Source organism: Orussus abietinus, unplaced genomic scaffold, assembly GCF_000612105.2.
Source record: "Orussus abietinus isolate OABI.00-Male unplaced genomic scaffold, Oabi_2.0 scaffold164, whole genome shotgun sequence".
Classification (NCBI taxonomy): Eukaryota; Metazoa; Arthropoda; class Insecta; order Hymenoptera; family Orussidae; genus Orussus; species Orussus abietinus.
In genome coordinates this window covers 33,782-60,723 of record NW_019396003.1, presented here as the reverse complement: position 1 = coordinate 60,723, position 26,942 = coordinate 33,782, and the positions used below count along the sequence as shown (strand labels likewise).

Sequence of the window (26,942 nt, the reverse complement as noted above, 5' to 3'; positions counted from 1 at the left end):
GAACGGAACTGTCGAAATTGACAGCGGCGCCCTTTCATCCCCGACAAAGAGACTTTTTTTACTGCTCAATCCTTTTAAATCGCGCGATTAACGTGTAAGGGTGAACGTGGAAATTTCTGCGTTCTTGAGATTTTCTCTCGCGCTACGTTATAGGAGTCCTTTAGGGATACTTTTCGATTAATGGATCGTTACCAAAGTTGAAACGAAAATGTATGGAACCCGATCTGTGATCCATCTTCGAATCGTTGAGTATTGTCGATCGTTAACAGGCACGTTGCGGCGTCACCATCGGCATTGCTTTCCTCCCTTTGTTGGAACTTCATTTAAGTGTCTTTTCTCCCTGCTTAATGCGTTCCAATTTTGTCGAGGACGTCTGAAAATTGCTCAATCTGCTTCGAGGGGCTATTCGCTTGATGCAACGTAAAACGATTCAACTTGAATTAATACATTTTTTAGCCATTCAAGAAATTTCGCGGTTTCACGAAATTAAATGTCAACGAAAAGTAATGGAAATATTTTTCTCAATGCTGCATGTTCAGTGCTCAATACTCAGTGCTGCGAGAAACTGTCTGGATTTCTAGAATAAAATCATAGGATACGAGAAATCAACTGGATTTCATGAGAAACTGAAGTGAACAGCCCTTCGACCCGTTTGAATCGGATCGATCTTCGATGCACTTGTGGCAGGAACTGGCGCGCCATTTTCTACTCAAAAATGCTTCATTTGATAGTAAATGGACATTTTCAAGTGTGACAAACAGTGGACTTCTCGGTAAATCGCTAGCTGGTATGCACAGTCCTGCATAAGGGTGTACAAATAAAATAATCGCTCGTTTATTTGTATCCGAAAGTTTCTACTAATTGGAAAAAGTATTAACCGAATGCAAACGCGCTCGTTCGTAGCTTACTGGTGCCGCGCAGGCTTTATCTCGACGATAATATATCGGATCGAACAGAAAAGATGATGTTAAAATATAATTGATATTCACCTGACAACAGCCAGTTTGGGTGAAAAAAAAAAGAAAAAACGCTACCGTTGTAATTCTCTCAAATTGAATATGGAAAAGCTCGCTTTCGCGTAAGGACAGTTCGATGTGCAGCGCGTGAAAAAATGTACGTGGAAGATTCTGCAGGAACCGAAAAAGCTTCCAGCGGTGCGATGTCGATGCATTGAAAGGAAGTACATTAGCGGGGAACTAAAAGGATAGCACTTAAAACCGCCGTAACTGAATCGATAGTAATTTTTAAGAAAATTCGTAGCGCCGTAAGAGACGGGTTGGGGGTATAAAGGAGCCACTAGGCATTTACCGTCTATAGAGCTCTTAATCCGGAAACGAATCTAGACTAGAAAGGTCTAATGTATTTAAAAAATACTTGTACACCTGAACCTACTTGATTATAACTTCAGCGAATCGATCGACCGGTCGATCGATTACGTGCATTCTGGTGTTCGATTATCCGCGGTTAACTCTCTGTATAAAGCTACTAACGTTGAGGTACACTCATCCTCTATCTTGAATATTGTATCATAAGCGATCGGGGGAACGTGAGAACTCGGATAACGGATCGCCACCTGCGAACACTATTAATGAATAATTAAAGAAATAAAATAACGATTAATAGCGAAGCGATCGTATACCACGCCTACAGTAAACTACAGGTGTAGCATACACGATAATATTATTATCAGAAACAATTCAATGTAAATTGTTATTTTTGTTGAAATAAAAATCACCTCCGTTACAACAGGCCTGGTCCGATTGATTAACGATCGGTATCTCTTTTAAGTAAATCACACTTTTTTTCTTCTAAAAATTACGTAATTCTCGAGTCCATTGATAGCTATACTTAGTAGTCAAACGTCTAAACGATTTAGCTTTCCTTCAATTTCCCGCTTCTTAGTATTTTCAGGTGTTCTCTGACGTCAAACGATGTTTCGGATATTCTCTTCCCCTAGGAATCCTCGAGATTCGGGAACAACACTCACCCTCGAAAAACGCCAACGTGACAGCTCAGCTTTCTAAACCTAGTAGTGATGTATTACAGCTTTTAACTAGCTTGAATCATCGGCGGGAGAGTATCAAACTTCAGGATGTTACGACATACATATATACTAAACGGGACATTATCAAATAATTCACTTGATAGATGTTTTACTCTTCCACTAGTCGTGCTTTTCTTAACCCTTTTCAACATTTGCGCACGATTCCTACATTTGCTAGAATTATCATTTCTACGATTTCAATCGCTACATCTCATTGGAAGCTCTTGTTCTTGAGATTGAAGGACAATCATACGAATTGCACCTTTGTGGGTCCTCCGCCGGTTACAGAGTACAATAGAAGTTTGCATTCTCAATGTTTTCGAATATCATTGAAGATAACTTTGCGACGTGATTATCGATAGAACGTACTAGCGTGGTCGTTCCTCGCTCTAATCATGCGTTCTCTGGCGGCTTTAAATTGTTCCAGGACATCGTCCACGCTACTCATAAGTGTTCCCCCACTCAATCTTTCGAAAACGTCTTTTTCGCAGCCTGTATCTTTTAGAAACGACTTGTTTTGATGAGCTACGTTTATTTTCAGGTTGACATGACCGCTTGGTACAACCGTCAGCCATGGTTTCTCCAGCTTCGGCCCTTCATGTATGGCTGGTATGCTGCAATACGTTATATCTTCGAGTTCGTATGTGCCACCAATGAAAAATCGTCGAAGAGAGTTTACTAGACCGCAAACGGGTCTCCAAGTGTGGAGTGACAGATCGTGGGAGCCGGGGTAACAGGGTAAATTCACGTAGGTGTATCCTTCGATGCGATACCTGGAAGCAAAAAAAAACATGACTAAACACGACCACAAAAAGAATTGCATTTTCAGCATTGTAATTAATTTGTGAAAATAATTCCTTTATAAATTTAAATAAAGATTTAAATTCAATTCAAATGATTATCGCAGTACGGTGAAGGTGATGTGAAATATTTGAAAATGACATATACAGTTTCCGTGTTGTTCACCTTCAGCAGTGCTACATTTTCATTGAGCCTCATTTTATACGTTAAGTAGAATTTCAATCTGGTAACCCTAACAAGGTTTAAGTACGAGGTTTGTATCCCGCGTCGCGCTTATCCTTGATCCGAAAAGAATGATTTACAAAATATATTCCAAATTAACTTACAAATTAACCCTAAGTTGGAAAATGAGAACCGTGAGAAATTTCCTATTGAGCGTATCCCATTGACATGATTACGGATAAAAGATGGAAGAAGGCTGTGATGTTTAATAAAAGATATCTTCAGGTCTAACACCATTTTTGACTTGGAATTAGTTATCTCATGGCTAACGAAGTAAAGGTGCGATGTGTGCGTACAATATTAATAAACTTAATTGATAGAGTTTTGAAATTTGGTAGAATCAGAAAAAAAAGTTCCAACATAAAATGACACTCTTAGGATTTTTACACTCTTACATTTTACCAAATCTCACGAAACCTAGAACTGAAGATTGGAGTTCTGTCCTACCTTGTCCAGCTGTCCAGAGAAGCTACAGATATTAATATACAAGGCCAAGACGGTAGGACATTGTCATCCTGTAAGCAATTCAAATTAAAATCCAGAGAGATTTCTGTGATGTAACCAAAGTTTGCAATTCCATTTCTCATACAGCATCTTTGTGTCCGCCCAGTAAGGTTTTCGCGTTGTCCGGTGGACCAATATGGTGGTAAATTTATGGTATAGGTGATAAACGGCGCGTTGTAAGGAAAATTGCGAGCGCTTTTGATTTCCAGGGTTAAAAATACTCGCAGCACATTCGATGGAGGAAGTCGCATCTCGTGATAGATCTTCGCTTCTTTAATGATCTTTTCGTGTTGAATTTCCTGGAAAAAAAAAAGCCACACAAATTATAACAGTGTTTCTTCCTACCAATTATTTCTCTCTATATATTTATCTCTATATATCTATAAATTTAATGATCACGTTATAAAAAACATTATCTGATCGTTGAAAGACCAAGCTGGACTATTCACAGACTCGTCTATGACTATCTAAACTTTCCCATGGAAATGATACATTGAGAATATTACATTTCGATTGCTATAGTACAGATAGTCTTCAACTTCCGCGAGCTTTTCTACGACTCCGCGACAATGGGTTCGTCATCGCCCGTTATTATGTACGGGGAAAAGACGGAAGCAGAAGAAATACGTGAGTAATGACGAAGCGAAAAGACCCAAAGCAAAAAAATTCGTCTCGGAGCGTTGAATTGCCAAGGCTAGAAGCATGATGGTGCCGGTATAGGTGCGATTGTGAATTTGTGAAGGTACTCCGCGGGTCACTGGCGAGGCAACCCACGTGCACAGACGGCTTGGGAACATAAACATATTTGTCGGTGTGGGCGAACGTTTTAAACGGATATTCAGAGTACATGGGATTCAGTCGTTCGTTGGCAGCGAGACCATCAACTGGGGTCGCAATTTCGTTCTCCTCGTTCTGTGCATTTTCTTACGCACATACCTAGCTCTTCCATCGGGCATGTAATAACTCATCGATTATTATCACATTCTTCTACCATTAGTCACACGTGGCCGCTTCTGGTTGAGTAATAAAAAATTGCACATCTTCGTTAGTCGGATCCATTGATCGTAGTGACTGTCAAGTCTCGAGACGGTAGCTTCGCGAGTAAAAAGTGCTCTCGACAAACAAGAAATAGTTAAGGCGTTTTCAGCGATACAGCGATACCAGAGCTGTGAGGATTTCATCATAAAATTACGGGCTGCAACTTTACAAGTGCAACATTGCAGAAATTGTATATCGATATTGCTTACGTTACGATAAACGTGAGCTCATCGACGTTATTGAAATCATTCGGCAACGATCCGACAGCATTGTGCAATGTAACCAGGTTGTTGCAATTTTGTGAAGGCATTACATTTGCATTAAAGTAATGCACATATACAATTCCAATATCTAAATAATTTTTCCGTGGATACCGGATCGTTGTGCAAAGTTTTGTGGACACCACGCTAAACTGTTGTGCAAAGTTTTAATAGAAAATGACTTTTTTCCTGCCACAAAAAATGATGCGACAGATTTCGGAGATTTCCTATGTTGGGTGAGTATTTAGGTAAAAAATAAAAAAAATCAAGAAACGTTTCAAAATGAGGAGATATTTGTTAAATGTTTAATCTATTCCATTCGTATACGCGATATAGACAACATTTATGTGTTGTCAATATTAATTTATAATTCATTAACTTTTCACGAATTTAAATTTGTTTACCCACCTGTTGCACGATCTCTAATTGACGTTCCAAATCTTCGTGGGTTTGTTTTTCCGAAGTGTGTTGTATCCAATAATTGTAACTCATATCACCTCCATTTACAATGTAGCATTCATCGTAATTAAAATCGGGATTCACGGTGAGAATGTTGCGAGCTCTGTCGAACGTTACAGTGCATAGGAGAGTTTCTGCGATATTCGATTCCGCAACCACGTGGTCCTTCGGAGTTAAATCCGCTAGAATGTACATAACTTCTCGTTCCTGATAAAGGTAATGATTCGAGCGAATTCTCGTTTTGTGAGGTCTGACGTCAATGACTTTTTTATTATACCTCTCGGCGAAAGGTTTCCGATTCCGAAGCACAGAAAGTGCCTCCGTATTGCGTTTCGATAGGTACGACTTAAAATCCAACGTTATTAAACTATCATCGGGGCAATAAGTGTCATGCTGTGTATAAGAGAACAAACGAGATCCCTCGACATTTCCTTCAACTATTCTTCTATAATACTCTTTCTGGTAATCTGTTAAGCAATTTTTCTCGTCCTCGTAGAATTTTATTTCAAACGGGGCGAAAACTTTTTCCTGCCAGCTGAAACTGCGCTCTTCAACTTTCAAGAAATTCGGATCTCTAGTCTCCCCTTCTTCTCCAAACAATTCTGCCAGCACGGATTTCTGCTGAACGATTTTGACTCTGAAACAATAAACGGCGATTGTATAAATACAATTTGGAAGTTCGAGATAAATCTACCGTCTAACAGATGATTCTCATGGATCCTTACGATCCGAGTTTAAAACTTAATGATACCGTGATTTAAATATTCAAAAAATTCCAACATAAAATTCGTTGAAAGATGTGTTTTAATTTGTATTGGAAAATTCATTAAGTTAAATTTATGTAAAACCTAAATTGCCCATTAAAAGTTTCATTTGTATTTTTAAGTCCACTCCACATCCACATCCACATGAAGAAACATAATTATTTTCATTAAGTGCTATAGAAAATCATTTCTGTTATTATGTATCGGTTGATTGCAAGTACTACTAATCAAACATCAAAAGATCAAAAGTGTATCTTCGCGATTCTTTACAATTAACTCGTGTCTGCAATCACTTACTTAAGCTTGAAATTCTCGATAGGGTCCTTAATTCGATAGCTCTCGGCAATCTTCATCTTCCCCTGAGACTTTTCTAACATTTTAATCCAGGTCGGTGGACTAAACTCCGAAAATATCAAATTCACCGAATTCAACGTGGTCAGTCTCCCTCACTGCGTTTGTTTACTAAACGAACCCTCGTAACTTAGCAACGGCTTATGGCTTTTCCATTGGTTCGTTCCGCATGTCTCGTGGTTCTATTCGTTGTCCAAGTATCCGAGTTCAGTAGTGCCTTCAATTTGGCGTTTTAACCCTTTGCCCTACAACCACATGCGAGACTCGTGGTCAGGTATTCGGGCCAAAACTGATTATTACGAGCCTGGCCCGTGGTACATCGCTCGGGCCAAATGTAAACATATATCGTTTCGGGCCTACGCAGTTGGGACTTAAATCGTATGGCAAGGGGTTAATACTCTCGGATATTGCTGAACATTGAAGGTATTGAAACAAGACAGGTAACAGGTGTAGCGATATAATTCTTCATTTGCTACTAGTGTAGAATTTTCATTGAGATTGTTTCAAGAACCTTGACGTAATAACTAGAAAAAAAAGTTGAACTGTGCTTGTAGAAGTGAAATTTAAAAGGTTTTATGATACATTACCTACACATTTATGCAATTTATCAAATAAACGTGTATTCATTTATTTAATGGCCAATTTTATACTGAGATAATACATTAATTTCCGAAATTTCGGAAGAGATATTAACACAGACCAGTGCTTGGTGACTAAATTCGTATTCATCTACTGGGCCTCGAAACATGTGATGTATAGTAATGGATCAATTTTAATTGGGTACAAAAACGTGTTATCATATAGGCAATAATTTGTACACCAGTACGCAGGAAACCCGGATCTTTCCTGATGACTCCACAGCATTCAATTCATCGGAAATTTCCCCAACTTTTACTTGGACTCTTACTCTTCACTTTTGCAGCAATTCATCAGTCAGAATATTATATACAATAATCATTTATAGTTTTATTGATTGACATTTTTTATTAAATTTCGAATAAATTTCTTTACAAGGATTGTATACATATAAATATTTATTCTTAGACGGAATTGTGTTAATGTGAGGTTTACGTGGTTTCTTAAGTGAGAAGTAGAAAAACTTTTTTTGACATTATTATTCACCTCTCAAACAGTGGTAACACATGACGCCAGGTGATGCGGACAAATGACAATTTCTGGGACTAATCCACAAAGGAGAACGGGGGACGGGGGAAGGGGGAGGATGTAGAAACGTCAGCCAATATTCCCTGGTGTTTTCTTGGTACTGAGGTTCCAGGATAACCCCTGACCAAGCCAGGTTCACTCCACGCAAAAGTGCGCTTATTGCAAAACTTAAGAATGGAACGACTCGCCAGTCGCGTTGTATATTTGTAAATGTCGAACAGAGAAATATCATCCGAAGGAGACATAACCTGACATAACCTGTGTTAAGGAACCTCATAGGTTCCATGCTCGTTTTGTCGCATTTATTGTGATTATTGTTGTTATACATACTTACACATACTACACGTCGTCCGATAACGGTAAAGGCTTGCCTTTCTCACGCTAGGCCACTCATCGCGAATTCTGAGTGGCTTACTAACCCTTTCGGCGTCTTATCGCATGATTATCGCCACTTATCTAGAAACGATACGGGACGAATTCGAACCGCTATTCTTCGATATATGTGTAAAGTGAACTTTTAGTGCTTGAGACGAGGTCAGGGCGCAATTAGTGATAGTTTTTAATTAATTGGTTTCGTCCTGCAAGTTGGATTTATAGTTTTTATTTTATGCACACCTACGGCTTAAAGAAATTAAGACGTGAATTTACGAATTTGGTTTCCAGTTTCTCTCAAATGTCATTAGAATCATTCATGCTTAAATATACTTTAGCATAAAAGTATAGCTGGATATCAAAAATGTTAAGACAAATATTTAACGTCTTACAGAATTGATTCTACAAATCTGAACTTTTCCTTTTTTGTAGAAGTTTTAAACTTATAAGAATGGCAAGCGGACAGGAAGGTGAATCAGGTGTTACCATACCTTTGCGATACACCGATGCTGTAAGTGATATTAATGTGACTATAATGATGGAGCTTGAAATGATTGATAATATAACCAAATTACATGAGTTTCTTGTTCGTAGCACTGGAAGTCAATATTTGAAAAGTATGATCTTGATGGAGATGGGAAAATATCATACCATGAATTAAAAGCAATGATACGTGGTTCGACATACACCAATGATATTCCTACGCGAGTAGTTAGAATGATTATGCATAAAGCAGATTTGGATGATTCGGGATACTTGGAGTATCCAGAATTTATAGCCATGGTTTGTTTGTTCTTCTGTGTCAATTAAATATTTTACATTGACCATTTAGTTTCAATGCCATTGTTGCATTAAATCCTTCCAGATTCACCGAAGAGATATGCAAGGTGTATTTGGACATTTTGTACAGAGATATGTACATACTATGGTACCACAACGTCCAACGATATCAGGATCATTACAAGCCCGTTACTCCAGTGATTTACCCGATGGACAGTATGAGGAAGAATACACTTGTAATCCACCAGCCGTTGCAATGATAATTATTTCTATACTAGAAATTTCACTTTTTCTTTATGATGCCATAGAGCACAAGTCTCTTTCTGTGGATGGACCTGCTGCAATGTTGTTCATTTATAATCCATATAAGAGATACCAAGTATGGAGGTACTTTTCATACATGTTTGTACATGTAGGGTGAGTTAAAAATGCTAAAAAATGTATAAAAATACTTAGTGATGTTTATATATGTAGAAGATTTCAAATTTAATTAAAATTATTCTTTTCTTTTTTGGATTTAGGGTTTTCCATCTGGTAGTCAACTTATTAGTACAAATTATGCTAGGAATTCCTTTGGAAATGGTGCACAAATGGTGGAGAGTTCTTGTGATTTATATCGCTGGCGTAGTGGCTGGATCTTTGGGAACTTCAGTTTCTGATCCTGGAGTGTTCCTAGCTGGAGCTTCTGGTGGTGTATATGCCTTAATTACAGCACACGTTGCCACAATTCTTATGAATTGGCATCAAATGGAATTTGCGATTCTTCAGTTGCTAGTATTCCTTGTTGTCACCAGTGTTGATATTGGTCAAGCAGTTTACAATCGTTATATCTTAGAAACCAAAGATCAAATTGGTTATGTGGCACACTTGGCTGGAGCAGTTGCTGGTCTATTGGTGGGCATTAATGTACTTCGTAATCTTGAAGTTCGAACTTGGGAGAAAGTTGTTTGGTGGGCAAGTGTATTCACATATACAGCACTTATGGCAGCTGCTATTTTATGGAACATTTTGAACACTTCTTACTTTCCTTCACCGATGTAATAAGATATGGCCAGTTCAAAGGGTAATTGATAAATTTGTGTCATAGCGGTGATTACATGTTTTAGAAAGTGCTTTAATTGATAATTGAAGCTACTATAATATTTCACCACTTACCAGTATGTGCGAGCAGCCATTCATAATGTGTTGAAGCAAAGAAATTTAAGAGACCACAGAGATAAGATTTTTACATACACTCAAGAATTAAGAATATTGTATGTACATTGCACAGTGCCTTAAAATGGTGCAGTTAAAGTAAATACGACAATTTACAGTAAATAATAAGAATTGACTGAATATAAGAAGTTTTAACAAATGCACAAAAACAATGCGATAAATGTGTAAAGTTTTCTATGTAGACCAAATAAGTATTGCAACGAATGATGGATGAACTCTGGATGTATCCATCAAACTAGAAAGAGACAATGTTGTATTGTTAAAATGGTACATACCACCATTTATAGTGGTCTTCCATTGTTTTATAAGTGATTATAAACAAGTATCAAAAGTACAAGTGATTAGTGTAAGCAGCTATTATATCGCGTCATTGTGCTGTAAAAATATCTACATCAAGCACATTACTGGTTAGCACTATTATTGACTAGGCTGAAAAGTGAAATCAGTGCAAACAGTACCTGTCTTTGACCATATGATTTAAATAAGTATTCCTTTGCATTTTATCTTAATCAAACTTGTACTTGTTTCTAAAAAAGTATTGTTTTTTCTTTTTCATTGTGTAATAACTGGTATTTACGCGTTATAACAACGTATCACTACGTAGATAGTATACTATCTTTGTTGTATATGACATGCGGAACATGAACATATTGTCGATACAACATTGAAAAGTTAAGCATTTCCCGTGTAATTTATTCCGATCTCTGTATAACCCAACAACGCGATCATAACGATTGAATAGCTTTATTTGACAGTGGTTTAGCATTATTATAATGAATAAAAATAATTTTTGTACAAGAAACTGAAACTGAAAGAGGTATAAATTGATGTGTTTTGAATCAAGTAAAACTGTGAGAATAAATAATTCCTCAAATGTTCCTTTATCGAAATACATCATTCTGAAAAATGTTATCACTCATATCCTGCAATAAGTTAAAGTAATTATTTATTTTTAAAATAAGTGTTTTACCATGCTTCAGTTTTTTTTTAATTTTGGAAAAATATGACCTACAATTAGATCGTTATGTCTCGCTGAGGATTTAGTTTATAGTAGTATATTTTACATATAATTCATGGTATTAGCATATAAGTTGCATCATTCAGATTTGTAAGGTCATATCCGTCCGATTGTAACGTATCTATTGCATTTACACAACACAGTAATTGATGAACGAGCTTCCTTTTCATAACTCGTTCTGTATGAACTGTTTTATGATTGATTTCACTTTTGTTCATGATCATAACTTGAATATAATTAAGAATTAAGGTGAAAGGATTTAGGTTCCTAATAATGTGGAAACAAAAGGGTAACATTTTCGAGAAGTGAACACATTCTCGAAAATTATTACAAATATAAAAATGGGGTGTAGGATTAGTCTATAATACTTTTGTATAAGTGTACTTTAAAATATAATTTAGGTAGACTCTGAATAGACGGAGTCAGCGATATTCACAGTGTAAAAACAATCTCTAATATTACATTTAATAATTAGTTTTGTGACAACAGGACACCAGAGTGCATTGAATGTAAGGTGCTCATTATGATTATTCTATGTAAGGACGTAAGAATTGTAATACAATGTAAAGAATCATATCGTATATTTTGTATGTTTATTTATGAAAAATAAACCATAATAATTAAGTACTTTTCGAATGTCGCATTTAAAACTGTATTTTCATTCATGTTGTGTTATTCTTTCAACTATAGACGTCAGAATTATGTGTAAATGTTAAGAAAGTTATTTATCTCCATTAGTTTTAGTAATATACTTCTAAAATTTTACAGGTAACTTATGAATTACGTGATATCTTCACAAAGTAATCGTGGAAGTTTGAAAAGTAAATGAAACGAATAAAAGTTCCTATGGAAACGATCTTTGGATTAACAGAAAAAAGTTTCCATTTATGCATTAGGTTTAAAAATTGACAGGAACTCACGTAATATGTACTACATTCACATACGGTAATAATTTCTGATTGCCACGATAAGTTATGTTAATAATTGACTTTACTGTTTTTGTTTTCATTTCTGGAAGTCATTGGTAACGAAACATGTATGATAATAGAAAATCGATAGTATTTGATTCAACATTAGTTTAACTATTAAAATTTTGAACTTACGTTGTGTGCTTTCTAACATTTAAAAATGTGTTAAATATTACAATAAAAGGCATTTGTGTTAATTATAACAGTCGCACCTGTATAAAATTATTAAAACTGACAGTGTATGTATCACTCTGTTCGTTATTATATATAATTCCCCTAATTCTTCGTTGAAAATTACCTAAGCTACGTATTCAAAACGGTAAAATTGATGTATACGAGTTTGTTATTACTATTATCGCAGAAGACTCGAAGATTTATAATTATTAATGTTGTTATCCTATTCGAGGATATGGAATTGTACTTGATCAGTGGAACAAGCATTCAAGTTTTCAAAGGCACTAAATTGTGGAAGTCCATCAAATTGATTCCTTCATACAATTAAAAAAAATCCTGCGATTAAATACACGAACAGACTTTCTGCAATTTCACTATTCATGCAGAGGATAATTTTCAACTGAAGATGTTGAAAACGTCTGTAGTAATTTATGTACATAGTGATATACCCATTCGCGCACACATACAATACATACATATCTCAGCAACATTAATACGAAGGAGAGAAGCAATTATACTTCGTATCTCTCGTATTCATATAGCTTCACTTACGCTTGATATGCTTGGTAGGATACAACTGGAATAAATCCTGGATAAGTTATAATAAACGGATTAATATTGTTAGGACATTCCTTGAAATGAACTTCGTAATTCCTGTTCTGGCCTTATAAATTCTAAATCGCTACCTTCCTCTTCGGAACTGGATCCGTTGTCATCAAAGTATGGCCTTGCGATGGTAGTATCGATAGTTGACCCGTGTCCTGTAATGTTTGAATACAATACATACATAATAAAGCCATATATATATGTATATATATNAGCTATATCAGCTACATATAAAATATGTGTAAGTTGTTTTACTTAGAACAGTTAAGAACTTACAATAATAATAAACTTCATTTTCAGTCCAAGTTGATAATAGTTCGGCATTTTTTAGGTAACCATTTTTTAAATTATCTATTATACGATCAATATATTAAGATATTCAAGTTGGCTGTTCTTATTAACTCACCTGATATATAACTTGTCTTTGAAAAACAATAAAGCGAAAACATTTCTCATACCATTTATAGGCCTCTTGAATATTTCAACTTCTTTTTCATCATCGTCAAAAAATGTATTACCATCTCGAAGGAGACTGAATGCATAATCTTTTTTTCCATTATCCTTGACTCTTTTCGTTTGAAATTTCGCGTAGCAGCAAACACCGGAAGCCACGATTCCCAAGCAAATCATACCTTCAACCATATTTTGACACATAGTAATTTCTCATTTAATTTTGTTATCGCTATGAAGAAATTGTCATTTCCTACTTAAACGACTTACCGGCAATAATAATAAACACGAGCCTAGGCATACCAAGAACAGTCTCGTCCCTCTGCAATTTGAACATCAAATGCGAGAATTTTCTCAAATTTGGAGTAGCGATGAATTTAGTTTTTGGATGAAATCCTGATGCTTCCGCTGTTATCGTGTGATTTCCAGACGGCAATAACAGCCAATAAGCGCCCATTTTCTCACTTCTGATATGATGAATAGACCCATCATAAGACAAAATAGCATTTTCAATTGGCTCATCGCTTTCATTCGTAATGTAACCAGCTACTCCTTTACTGGCTTCGTCAAAAATGGCCAAGAGACTTTCCTTATTTTCTTGCCAAACGTCTTCGTAATAATCGGTATTACAACAAGTTACATAAACGTTTAACATTATAGAACTTGTGTTTAAGTATACGTAATTCAGTATAGAATCCTCTTCAACACTGCGGAAAATAGGTGAACCGGGAATAACTTGTTCTTTCCTTGAATCTATTACATCCTGACATTTAAAATTGCTGGTCTTCATCAACGGATGAGGTGTCGTATAAGCTAATGCCAAATTTGTTAATAAGACACCATCAACAGTTTTCCGTTTTCCATGTAACTCGTCAAATTCGACATTTGGAAGTTCTACGCCCAGAGTTCCACTATTCAAATTAATTGAAATTACTGCATTTACTTCTTTAAACCAATCCATTATAATCTTCGCATCACCGTTCAATTTGCCTCCTGCAGTAAATTTAATGGGACTTTCATGCGTCGAGCAGGTTTGTGTTTTATTCGAATTTGGATATAAATCTGGTGCGATATATATTGTAAAATTATTTAAATAGTTCTTAATTCGTATGTCTTGTCCGTAATTACTCAAGAATTCTTCTGCGAGTTTTAAAAGCGTTTGAGATGTGGCTGGTGAACCTTGTTCGAGCCCACTTAGGAATATTAAGGATGGCCGACCAGTAAGTCTGGCTCTATCGTCTTTTAAGCCAATTTCTAAAATTTCGATGTTAGCACCGTGTATCGTTTTGCCTATAGTACGCAACGTTGACATTTTAAAATATTTGTTGTTCAACTCCCGTAGAGCTGCTCGTATTTTCGTGGTCTGTTCGTCATAATTGTTAGTCTCCTCTTGCAAGCCTGATGACTTCTGCAATTTCACATCTAGATCTATTAATTCTTTTTCTTTGACTTGAACTATTAACGTCTTGGGGACATATCCTTTACAAGAAAACGCTAGCGTGTAATTGTTAGGAATTAAAGTTATTTTAAAGTATGCCATGTTTTGAGTCAACTGATGCACATGCGAACCAATTCGTACGACTGCTTCTCGAAGAGGTGTCCCTAATTCATCCGTTACCATCCCTCGAACTCCTGTGACCAGGTCTTCGAGAAGTTCCATTAAAGGTTGTAAATTTTCTCTCCAAATGAGTGGAATTGATTCAGATGAAGGATATTTGCAGCATGACATGGCTATATTTATCTGTGAGATTAAAAATTTCGGGGATACAGTCTTAAAGTAGTCATCATAGAAAAATATTTACATATTGTTTTTAATTAAATGTGGAATATGTTGATCATTTAAAATATATACATACCACTGGAATATCGTATTTATTTTGAATGTAATTTTGGACGGCAGTCATACCATTATCTTGAGGCTCACAGGATTCTCGATGTATTACAGATTTATATTTTTCAGCCAAAACTTTATAAGTATTCAATTCATTGTCCGCACAACTGCATGGAATAATGTGAGTCATTAAGAAGAAATTTGTACTATTTCCGAAATATCAACGCTCAGAATGGTGACAATAGCAAAAGATTTAAATTACCTGACTTGTTTAGCACCTCCGCTTAATGTTATGATTGCATCGTAATTTTCGACGCGTAACAATTCTTTAAATGCACTCGTAACTGCATCCATTTCTCGAAGTTCTCCCTTCTTTGTTGCTAACAATCTTTGACCAACTTCCTCGTGAACTATAGGATTACAGTCATCTGCCACGTTGTCAAAGCCTGGATCTACTCCTGGTATAAAATGTAAAACAGCATTGTCCAGTAACTTCATGATAGGAGGATGCCCAATTAGATTGCCCTTCAATATATGTGTAGCTAAACGTAGAAGAATCTCTCTACCAGCAGGTTGAGAGGCAAATAATCCGCCAATTAAAGCAATGTGAAGTTTGTTCTCTTCCGGAGCACCCATCTGCAATTCATTTAATAGACACTTATAATTATGTCCTATGCAAGTATAGAATTATTAAAAACTTGTAAAAATTAAGATGCCTCACTTTGCTTGAAAAAATACTTTCAAGAATAAATAGTTATTTTACGTACTAGTGAGGAACTTACGTCATGTGTGACTTTCAGCGAATGAATGGCCATGCTAACCATCGAGTCTCCTGCATTAAATTCTGCGGTATCTGGCTGACGGTTTTCTAATTGCCCGAGTTTGGCACTTAGTTCGGCATTTTTTAGGTAACCATTTTTTAAATTATCTATTATACGAAAATCATACGCAGACGACCTGTACAGAAACACATTTTTATTTTCTAAAAATATTAATGGTGGGCACGTATACATTAATATGTTAAAATTGTTGTTAGTGATATTTAAAACCATATGTCATTTTAACAATGAGAGCTTAAAACTTTAGTAATGTACAAAATAGCGAAATCTTCCATTTCACTCCTTGCATTGTGAATTATGCGATATCCGCTAAATTTAATCAATAACAAAACTACTATAAAATCCATTTTCAATTTCCTGCAAAAATTATTAATGCACACCAGATAGATACGACAAAATATTTATTCCCTACGATAATTACATACATTACTTGGTCAATGCGAGTCCAGTTGTATTGTTTTTAAGCTGTTACAACCATTTATCAAATTGCTATTTGTGTGGCATGTACGTGCAAAATCATTTGTGATAGTTGGAAGGCAAGACCGACATTTCAAAGATATCATGTAAAATTAGAATCACTTGGAATACCTAGTTGAAATGGCAAGTTCTATTAAGGAAGAATATTCCGATCGAATGACATACCAGTGTTCGGGGTCGTCTCGCATCATGGTGAAATCCAAAGTTACTTCACCTTCCAATTGTTGACTCGGAGGTGGAACTGTCACATTTTGAGTAACCGATTCGTATCCTGCAGCGCTTACAGTGACATTATAAGTTCCGGGAACGAGAATACGCCAGTAGCTTCCATCTTTTGCAGAGAAAACGTCGTGATCGATTCCTTCCACATGGATTCGCGCACCAGATATCGCACTGCCAATGGATGATCGAACAGAACCATGGATACCCTTGCGAGCCTACCAGTATACGAAATAGAATCACGTTCCTAAAATTTGTAACGAGTACACAAAACATTAATATACTTACCTTTTCAATGAAAGACAAGAGCGGTTCCTTGTTCTCTTCCCAATATATCGGTAACTGTTCAGGGAATGGGTACTTAATGCAGCCTAATTCCAGGGTAATCTCGAAGTCGTTGCTGTGTACGTAATTGTAATCTTGCATACCACCAGGTACAGAGTACCAGGCTGCTCCATTAGTGATGCCATTAGGGAATCGTTCGTTGAGAAAATTTTTGTCAAGCGAGGGTGAACCTGGAGGCGGGCTGCAGGGTTCACCAAGATGCATGCGAGGATGCGCGTTTGAATAAGTCATTGCGAGCATTTTGAAGACGTCGTTATCTGGACTAAGATTCGGTGAGCTTTCTATCTGATCCGGATTATCATCGTATGGATAATTTGCTACTAAAGCGCCGCCGTGCAAATTCGCCGAGAGTACGAAGGGAACTTGTTGGATCCACTGCATCACAGCTCTAGTTTCAGGCTCTTGATATTTATTATCCTATAATGTTGTGATTCGTCAAAGATGTTGTTTAAATATCCAAGGATTATGGAATTAAATATTACTTCAGATACTTAGAGAAAGGGATATTTATGTGGTAAGAAATATATCTTGATGAACTTACTTTGGTCACGACATATTGATCCGGAAAGTTCCTATTAAGATCCATCCCTTTAGCGTTGGCTCGTCCTCGGATACCGGAAGCATCGCCGACTTTAGATATCTCGTAACCATCAGGATTCATGCTCGGTAGAATGTGAAGCCTTATTGTGTCCACTATTCTAGTGGCCCGTAAGTCGGTTCCATAATTCTCGCAAAGATACTTGAGCAGCAATAACAGGACTTCTCGACCAACGACCTCGTTTCCATGCATATTGCCGACATACTTGACCTCCGGTTTAGAAGCATTATGTATTCCAGGATTTTTCGTTATCTCCATAACGTACAGCTGGCGGCCCTGGACCGACTCACCAATGCTGTATAACCGAGTTATATCTGGATAGGATCTATTGAGGTCCTCCAAGAATTTTTTCATCGAGGTATAATTGTGATGCTCAAAATTCGTCGAACGTAGGAAACCATATTCGTCTACTGATCTCGTTAATATTTCAACTTCTGAGGCCCCATCACTTGCTATGGATAAGAGACTTTAATCAGTTTGATGAAATAAGGAAATCGATATCACAGCCTCTACATGGCTGGTTTTTTATTTTATCTAGATATATCTGCACTCTAAACTTTTGTTCATGGATTAGCATCTAACGCACAATGAAGTGGTGTTAACATTTTATTGATGTCGGAAAAGGGGTAGAATATGTAATATTAATTGAAAATTAAAGCATGAGATATTCGAGAAAACGTACCAGAGTTCTTTTTTTTTAAAGAAAATAATAATTTCTCTTTACATGAAAATATAAGAAAGTCTTCACAATCTTTAAGATTTATAAGAATTAATTAATAAGAAGTATCTTCCACTAAATTTGAACCACAGGTTTTCGACAGTCATTGCCTCGCAGTTGCTTTGTAAATTCAAACGTGTCTTTAAATGACTTACCACTATAATCTGTTTTTTTTTTCTTCTAAAGTAATATGATCACCAACTTTAAAGCATTATTTTACACATTTACGCATCATTGTTTCAGTTGAAAAGGCGAAACACAAGGCACAGAGAAAAAAGTAAAGAAAAAAAATATTTTCACATGGGCAATTTATTTGTACAGGGAACGAAGGAAGTGGCTGGTAAAAGTTACTTAATAAATGTACTTTGTGTATACAGTTAATACAATATTTTATTATCGACAGTGTACATTACATACTTTCCATTTTTACAGAACACACACGAGGATACATAGAATTAGGGCGCTTGTAACTTGTTCTAAGTACGGATCCCCTGTGGTTCTGTTTCTTGCTGAACTTCTGAAGAGCGATGGACAGTACAATAGGAACAATCATTGAGAAGAATTAATATATTCTTGTATATTCTTAACCTTTACAAGAGATTTGAGTTTAAATGAAAAAGTATCACTCATGCTTTTACTATACACGAAAAACCAAATAAAACCATATGTATGAAGTGACAGCTTAAAAATATGTATAAGCTATATCAGCTACATATAAAATATGTGTAAGTTGTTTTACTTAGAACAGTTAAGAACTTACAATAATAATAAACTTCATTTTCAGTCCAAGTTGATAATTTATAGAGTAACAAAATAATAAGAGTAATAAAATTCAGAAATAATATCCGTTTTCAAGTAGACATGTATCTTTTGCCCATCGAAACACAAAACTCCATTAATTCATTAAAAAAATGACAATGAAAGACTCGAATTTAGAAAGCCTCTCTAAAGATTTTTATCTCATTCAATTGTCTATAACATTCACATAGAGATATGTGTAGAGACATTTTTAATAATATTAGATCTTATTGACACAAACGTACACATACCGAGTGGATCATTTAAAACAAACCACATATGTAGATAAATAAATGCCTTTAAAAAAAAGTTGTTTGACATTAAAAGGGATGTCTTTTTCAATGAGGAAAAAAAATATTATTTTCCTTCTTATAACAATGTACAGTATAAGACGATTTAAAATTGATAATATGTGATTGCTAACTATAACGTTGGTTTCATTTGTATGGATAATCAAATATTTGATCATTCAATAAGTGTCGTAGAATTTCTGTTAAAGAACCTTGCATATGCATAAAAACATTTAGGTGGCATGTTTTAAATAGTTTACCATATACACATTTACAGTGTATTTAATGAGTACTTTTCTTCTACGAGTATTCTACCTGTTTGTTTTTAGACTTTTATATAATATGTACCCTAGTTCACTCGCTACTATTTTTTATTTGTTCTTCCTTTGTTCCACTGGGAAAAGTTTTAATCATTTCAATTTCTCTATACCTTGTGCGTATTAAAAAAAAAAAATCACGTTAAAAACCTAATCAATTAATCGATTAGCCTCTGTACAGCAATTGAAACAATAAGACAAATGGGGCGAAAACCAAAAAACATGAAATAGTCTGCAGACATTATACTTTGTCAACTATGCATGTTCATTTAAATATGAAACTACCGCATGTGAGCTGCAAAAAAGAAGGAAATAAATAAGGATTGTCTTATACTGAATTGGCTTTGGCTATTGGTTTACCACATGACATAGATTATTATACGGAATTTAAAATAAAATATTTCAAAATAATAACCGAATAGCTGTACAGAAAAATAAAACGATATCCAAGCAAAAGCATTATTTTTAAATTAGTGTATGTTGATATCTTCTGTCACGTAGTAAGACCGTTGTTAGGCGTAATGGAGACAAGCGTGGTAGATACTGTGCCTCATGTAAAATTTCTTTATCCAGTTTACCTTGTTTGTTGATAGGTTCTGGCTTCATTGTAAAATTTACGATTACAGGCGGCTCACCCTCTCTTATCGTTACATTCATTACATCGCTTCGTTGGTAGCTAAACATTTAAATAATTCAAACATAATTGAGTAACATTATTTTCTGTTTTATTGTCTTTGTAGTAAGATGTAAGCAAATATAGATTATTTAACAATTATGATGTAAATCTCATAGAAACTAGGTTCATGATAGTAGGTAACACAATAAAATAATTGTATTTCATGGAATAATAAAATGTGATTAGAATTCTTAAGTACTAAAGATAAGAGAAATTAAGTCCAGCACTGGAAACTTACCCCCATGCAGTGACATAAACGTTATAAGTACCAGGGACTAGTAAACGCCAATATTCACCACGATTTGTAGTTATTACATTATGATTTATTCCTGCAATGACAATTTCAGCACCTTCGATTGGTTGGTCATGAATATCTGTTACAAGGCCTGCAAAGAGAAATAACAAAATGAATAGTCCAAATAAAATGTAGCAATATTAATACAAGTTTAACTACACATTCATCTACCTTTAATTCCAATATGAACTTGTTCAAGATACGTGATAAGAGATTCTTTATTAAGTTGCCAAAATTCTGGCATTTTTGAAGCTGATGGATATTTACAACAGCTTAATTCTAATGTGACTTCAAATGCATTAGAGTGAAAATAATTAAAATCTTGCATGCCTCCTTGGATCTCATACCTATAAGAGTAATAAATATGTTCAGTTTAATAAAACAAACATATTAAATTACAAACTTGCTTTCTGAGGCAAATACATAAATACTTACCAATAAGCACCATTTGTAACTCCACCTGGGAAATCATCTGGTGGGCAAGTGTTACCTTTCTTCATTTCTGGATTATTGTCTGCATAGGAATGAGCTAAGTGTCGAAATAATCTATCATCTGGTGATTTACTTTCAATGCAACAAACATCTGATATTCTGTCAGTAGAAAAAAACAGAGATGAACAGTTAAATTGTAGTGATAATGAGAATATACTTTTATTCTTAATTTGTATTTATTGTTCCCGAATACTTCAACCGTGAGAAATATATTTTACCCTGAATCATATGGATAACTAGCAACAACGGCACCACCGTGAAGATTTCCAGAAAGAACAAAGGGTTCACTAGCAATCCATGTCATCATAGCAACCGTTTCCTTCTGCCTTCCGTCAACTATATTACTTTCTCTACCTGATTTATTATCTACTTTTTGAAATTCATCTGGAAAATCTCGATTCAAATCAACATGATTTGCATTTTCTCTTCCTAGGAAACCTTTCTTTGACTCGCAAGATCTTTCCTAGAATACAAAAGAAATTAAAATACATTAACAATTTACTTCTTCGATCCTGTAATGCAATATGTTAGAATTACCTGGGATTTTTCAAAGCCATCTGGATTCAGCGATGGCATTAAGTAAATATCAGTATTGTTAACCAGCCTCGTTATCCTCTCATTGATCCCATAATTATGTAAAAAGTACTGTGCCAAGAACACAAGAAGCTGTCTACCAACAGCTTCATCGCCATGCATGTTTGCTACATACTTTACCATTGGTTCACCTAGAGCTCTCTTATTTACGTTCTCTGAGATCTCCAAGACGAGAAGATCTTTATCTTCAACGGACTTTCCAATGGAATGTATTTTTGCTAGATTTGAGTACTTCTCAACCAACTCGTTGAAAAGATTTTGGAGTTCTTCATAATGTGAGTAATGTGGTGTGATGAAGTCCTCGTTTACTTTTTCTGTCGACCTGAGGCTGTAGCTGCTGACGAGGGCCAGGAACGCGAGGAAGTAGACGGTACTTCCCGTGGAGGACCACATTTTTGCGTGACACTGTGACGTAAACACTATGAGAAAGGATAGTAGGGAATGTACAAATGCCCTTTTAGCAGAACATTCAACGATTGCCTCGGATCTCCGCTACGAAGTCCGTGAATCCTCGCAGATGTCGCAGATGTTAGGTGCTGTTGGGTATCAGATGACGTCCGCACGCGAACGATGGTGGGGGGAGACTAATCAGACCTAACCTCACTTCCTTGTTTTCTCTCTACCCCAATCGTTCGGTAGCCAATGGTACTGTTTGATATGAATCACGTGTTTTCACGGTAATTCACGGTAATTTTACCACGTCAGTAAAATTACGGTTCACCTTCAATTTTAAAGCACTGATTGCTTTGATCTGGATAAAAATTGTAGTTAAAAAACGATATTCGAATTTCGATAAAGAAACGCTGTGTGTGATTTGCACGCATACTGTGGGACACTGCACTCACAAAAAAACTGTTGTAAAACTTGTTTCGTTTTAAAAAATCGGATTATAAATACATAAAATAAACATCATTAACATTTATCTATAAATTGTACGATGCATGAGTTCAGCCAAGTAGAGTAGTAGATTAGAAAGCAATTTTCTGCTATAGTTAATCATTGTTAATGATGTATAGTCATTTCTGTAGACTTAAATTTATGAACATTAATCATGTCACTGAATAAAATTCATTTTTATTTTGTACTAATGTGCACATATTGTACACACATTTAAATCTTTAAAAGTTCACGATTTCATTTTTGAACCATAAGCCTTGTTAAAAATAGCTCTGTCTTCTAATTTTCTTTTGTAAAGTTACTGGAAAAATACGACGTAATCAAATGGGATAATTCTTCGCAAGAAAAGACCCTGTAATTCTCTCAACTGATTTGTGTTAAGGCCTGCCAACGTCATAGCTCTTCCCACACAACATCCACGATAAAATCAATATGTGCCATGATTTCTCAGTTTTTCTAGACATGACCAAAAACAACATTTTATACTTAAATAAAGTATTCCATAATTTTATTAAAGAAGTAAAAAATAAAATGTATATTTAGTTTTATAATATTTTTAGCGCTCTAGAAGTAATCCATCCTGCTTGATACTTTCGTTAAACGGTAAGGTGAAGTTCTAATTAAGGAACGTATTTATTAACAAATTTTGAATTTACAGAATAGAGGTCAAAGATACAATAAATGTACAGAAAAATGACAAACACATCTCAGGACAGGACTAAAAAAAAGAATTGAAAGCACAAATTGAATTTGAGGGGAAAATTACACCTGGCTTATATAAAAGAGAGTCAGTTCTTGCAACCAATGGGTTTTGGCTGATGAATTGTAGGCCAAAATAAAGTTAAAAGAGTGATTTAGTTACTCAGCCTTAACCAGTCAGCAGAACTGGATAATATTTTCCTAAGTTGAGGAAGTCAGCAGATTAGTAGTGACATGCTCTGACAGCAGAGCCCCCCTGACGGCATTGACCTCTTTAAAGATGCCATTGAAGTTGAGTAGTATAGGGATGCACTTTCCAAATTGACCGAGGAAAATGATATTGCCCTGAGATGATGATCATAGCCAATTCCAACATCAAAAGAAACATGTACAGATGATTCCATCAGGACGGATTTACAAGTAAACTTTTTGACGTCAATATCTACAGTTGTAATTCCTCTAAGATTAGTCTCCTATGCCCTCTAAAAATATGACACGAACGAAAAAATTTCTCTACAAATTATCAATGATTTCATGGGTCAAATAGGACTTCGACATTACCACCTTAACCATCTCTATGGTTAAAGACGCACCAATAATTAGAATCCTACAGTTGTGGCAGAGCTTGGATGTAAGTCATCTGAGAACTTGCTGTTTAAGGTTGTTGCACAACAGATCTGGAGTTTGAATGGTTTACATCTTAATGGCTGCCTCGTTGATTTAATAATAATAATGTTTGACCCAATTTTAACGTTTTTCGTATATGGTATCTTTCAAGTGCAGCCTCAAAGATAGGTCCGACAGTTCGTTTTTCCCAGATAGAGACTTTGACCTTTTGTTCTTCTTTATTAGTTGAATTTGGAGTTTTTTCATTATTTTCCTTTTCTTCATCGATATTTATTTCTAGATTTTTAAGGCAGTTGGAATCAACTGTAATTTTGTTATTATCTGGTGCTTCTTGGTTGTCTTCAAATATCACCGCTGCATCATTTGTTGAAGATAATTTTGTCTTTTTATTTAAAGAATCATCTGTTTGGTATTTTGATGGGCTGTGATTTATATCATCTTTTTTATCAGGCATTGCATTATTTACATCTGTATTTTCATTGTGGTCACTGTCTGATTCATTTTCTTCGTGTACTCGCTTTCTATAGTGCCTAGTTTTCTTAGCCTTTAATTTCTTATTGGCTTCAGGTGTAGTTTCTATTTTGTTTTCATTAATAAGTTCATTTGTAGGGGAATGTGATCTTATTTGTTTGTTCTCTGTACTCTTTGTATCTTCTGGTTCACTAGTGTTTACTTCTTTTGTAATCTCTTTTTCCTTCGTAACATCGGTTTTGTCAGTTTCTATAGTCTGATGATATAAGTGCCTATAAAATCCTGATATATCTTGCTGTTTAGTAACATCTCCAATGGCTTCTAATCGATCCATACGTGATTCCTCTTCTTCCATTTTTTTGAATTCTTCTAACTTTGCTCTGTACGCTGAGGTAACAAAACTTTCCTTATCTGCATACATAGCTCCTTCTGCCTCACGTTCTTTATGTACCATTCTCTCAATTCTGTGTTCTTGTTCTCTCTTCCTACGCTCAGCAGCTTTCAAAAGATTTTCAATATATTTTGGTTTCTTTTTTTCTACCGTGGTAGCTTTTCCTTCCACCTTAGTACGTTCCATTTCATCATATACCTCATCGTATTGGTAAATTGTTGGATTCTCTTTCAAGGCTTTTTCCATGGAAAGTTGTACTTGCTTTTTAACTGTATTTCTCTTATTTTCTGCCTTAAGTGCCTTTCTCACCCAATCTGTACCTTCTTCTCCATCTGAGTCACTATTGTTACCAAAAACATTGCCAGCTTTTGGAACTGAAAGTTGCGTTTTCTTTGGTAATATCAAGCCATACCTAAAAATATATCATTACGTTTAAAATAATGCATTTCAAAATACTAATAAAGTACATTAAAGCTGTATTGCTTACTGTTTTCCGTCTGTGTTGTTGTTAGCCATGATTGACATTGATGAGTTAAAGCACAATGTCACTTTTTAAAATAAGTTAGGTTACTTTTGTATCAACGTGACAGAAACTATAGGTTCACATGTAAAACAGAAATTAATATTCTTCATTACACAGTAGTATTAACTTCAGCACGATCTTATGTGAATGAAGAAAAATCAATGTGTCTACAAAACTCATTTCATACAGTTTATATATCGTAACATCACAAACCCCACTATCTGCTAGTACGTATATACTACCTTCATGCTAACTGCACCCAATGCTACTTCTGCGCATGTACCGAAAGTATTAGAGGAAAAGTTGCTACGATGTAACTTTGGTAACAAGTGTTTTTGAATTTTCGAGAATTTCAGTTCGAGAAATATAACCAAGATGTTACGGTAATTTAGGACAGAGATGAGTTGGGAGTTTGCTCACGGGCAGGATCGTGTGATCGCATCCTGTGCTGCCCTCTGGTTTCGTACGTTAGCTTTCACCGTTTTTTGCCCCCAAGGGCGGCGCAACGAATTTCTGATAGGAGCCCGCGCACTCGCGATGGTGGTACCATCTGCCAGTCACCGTTGGCGGCTCACGTACTCGTGATTGTAATACCATGCGGCAGTTGATGGTGGTGGTTTACCTACGCTTACCGGCATTGCTCGCTTTTAATGGTAAGGGAAGAACACTCGTGACGCTCCATTTGACTTTATCTACTTATCTACTACAATTAAGTACATTGTTGCCTCGAAGTCGACGTGATGCGGAGCTTTGGGGCACGCGTCCGTGTCGCGTACGGAACCCTCATGCAACAAATCTGTGTGAGTGCGATCGCTCCTAGAAATCTTCGCGCGTCCCAACCAGCCAAGCGCCAAGCTACGGGTCGAGACGTTGAGCATGTGTGCGTTCGACGAGTATGCGTGAGAGTCGAATACTGCGAAACATCCTCCCGAGGCTTACCTAACCCCGGATATAAGCCGAGTGATTTCGCGTATGATTTTTACATTTCCCTACCAGCGTTATCGAGCGTTATCGAGCATCTTCGAGAGTTTTCGAGCATTTTTCGAGCGGTTTCAAGCGTTTTCGAGCGTTATCGAGCGTTTTTTGACCGTTTTTGAACGTTTTCGAGCGTTTTCCAACCATTTTCGAGTGCTTTTAGAGACTTTTGGAGCGTTATGGAGCGTTTTCGAGCGTTATGGAGCGTTTGTTAAGCGTTTTCGAGCGTTATCCATCGTATTTCGAGCGTTTCTCGGTCATTTTCACAGCATTTTCGAGCGTTGTCGAGAGTTATCGATCGTTCTCACGCGTTTTTCAAGTGTTTTCGAACCTTATCGAAGGCCGTACAGTGCCGTTGCGTGTGTTAAGTGCAGTAGAGTGCCGGGGAGTTGCCGCATAGTGTCGGAGAGTGCGGGAGAGCTGCCGCAGTGTGCCGGAGAGTGCCGGAGAGTTGCCGCAGTGTGCCGGAGAGTGCCGGAGAGTTGCCGCAGAGTGCGGGAGAGTGCCGGAGAGTTGCCGCATAGTGTCAGAGAGTGCAGGAGAGTTGCCGCAGTGTGCCGGAGAGTGCCGGAGAGTGCCGGAGAGTGCCGGAGAATGCCGGAGAGTGCCGTAGAGTTGTCAGAGAGTGCCGGAGAGTTGCCGCAGAGTGCCGAAGAGTGCCGGAGAGTGCCGGAGAGTGC

General features: G+C 36.2%; 4 protein-coding genes across 8 annotated transcripts; 1 reads left to right on the top strand and 3 right to left on the bottom strand.

Annotated features, from left to right (window-relative positions):
• Nucleotides 1-1,338: 1,338 nt before the first annotated feature.
• Nucleotides 1,339-6,550, bottom strand: LOC105695029 (Meckel syndrome type 1 protein). Its single transcript, XM_012416288.2, has 4 exons — nucleotides 6,390-6,550; nucleotides 5,278-5,965; nucleotides 3,515-3,870; nucleotides 1,339-2,817 (listed from the first exon to the last, which is right to left on the bottom strand). The coding sequence occupies exons 1-4, from the start codon at nucleotides 6,467-6,469 to the stop codon at nucleotides 2,397-2,399; spliced, it is 1,545 nt and encodes a 514-aa protein (XP_012271711.1). The 5' UTR covers nucleotides 6,470-6,550; the 3' UTR covers nucleotides 1,339-2,396.
• LOC105695162 (protein rhomboid) lies at nucleotides 5,047-11,619 on the top strand. 4 transcript variants are annotated; one of them, XM_012416542.2, is made up of 5 exons: nucleotides 5,047-5,105; nucleotides 8,412-8,490; nucleotides 8,574-8,762; nucleotides 8,845-9,176; nucleotides 9,281-11,619. In XM_012416542.2, the coding sequence occupies exons 1-5, from the start codon at nucleotides 5,047-5,049 to the stop codon at nucleotides 9,798-9,800; spliced, it is 1,179 nt and encodes a 392-aa protein (XP_012271965.1). In that variant the 3' UTR covers nucleotides 9,801-11,619. The 4 variants fall into 4 exon arrangements, with proteins under 4 accessions (XP_012271965.1, XP_012272127.1, XP_012272215.1 ...); XM_012416704.2 differs by lacking the exon at nucleotides 5,047-5,105 and adding an exon at nucleotides 6,784-6,866; XM_012416792.1 differs by lacking the exon at nucleotides 5,047-5,105 and adding an exon at nucleotides 7,503-7,966.
• Nucleotides 11,557-23,096, bottom strand: LOC105694220 (carboxypeptidase D). 2 transcript variants are annotated; one of them, XM_012414726.2, is made up of 15 exons: nucleotides 21,623-23,096; nucleotides 21,304-21,548; nucleotides 21,029-21,184; nucleotides 20,765-20,940; nucleotides 20,537-20,684; nucleotides 20,201-20,298; nucleotides 17,443-17,951; nucleotides 16,845-17,318; nucleotides 16,503-16,774; nucleotides 15,804-15,978; nucleotides 15,284-15,657; nucleotides 15,047-15,188; nucleotides 13,461-14,931; nucleotides 13,199-13,372; nucleotides 11,557-12,895 (listed from the first exon to the last, which is right to left on the bottom strand). In XM_012414726.2, exons 1-15 carry the CDS (start codon nucleotides 22,070-22,072, stop codon nucleotides 12,756-12,758), a joined length of 5,004 nt encoding a protein of 1,667 aa, XP_012270149.1. In that variant the 5' UTR covers nucleotides 22,073-23,096; the 3' UTR covers nucleotides 11,557-12,755. The 2 variants fall into 2 exon arrangements, with proteins under 2 accessions (XP_012270149.1, XP_023290053.1); XM_023434285.1 differs by lacking the exons at nucleotides 11,557-12,895; nucleotides 13,199-13,372; nucleotides 13,461-14,931; ... (4 more) ...; nucleotides 16,845-17,318; nucleotides 17,443-17,951 and adding an exon at nucleotides 18,588-19,917.
• A 94-nt stretch (nucleotides 23,097-23,190) lies between these two features.
• LOC105695094 (nuclear speckle splicing regulatory protein 1) lies at nucleotides 23,191-25,713 on the bottom strand. The gene is made up of 2 exons (XM_012416418.2): nucleotides 25,252-25,713; nucleotides 23,191-25,176 (listed from the first exon to the last, which is right to left on the bottom strand). The coding sequence occupies exons 1-2, from the start codon at nucleotides 25,287-25,289 to the stop codon at nucleotides 23,976-23,978; spliced, it is 1,239 nt and encodes a 412-aa protein (XP_012271841.1). The 5' UTR covers nucleotides 25,290-25,713; the 3' UTR covers nucleotides 23,191-23,975.
• Between the last annotated feature and the right edge of the window lie 1,229 nt (nucleotides 25,714-26,942).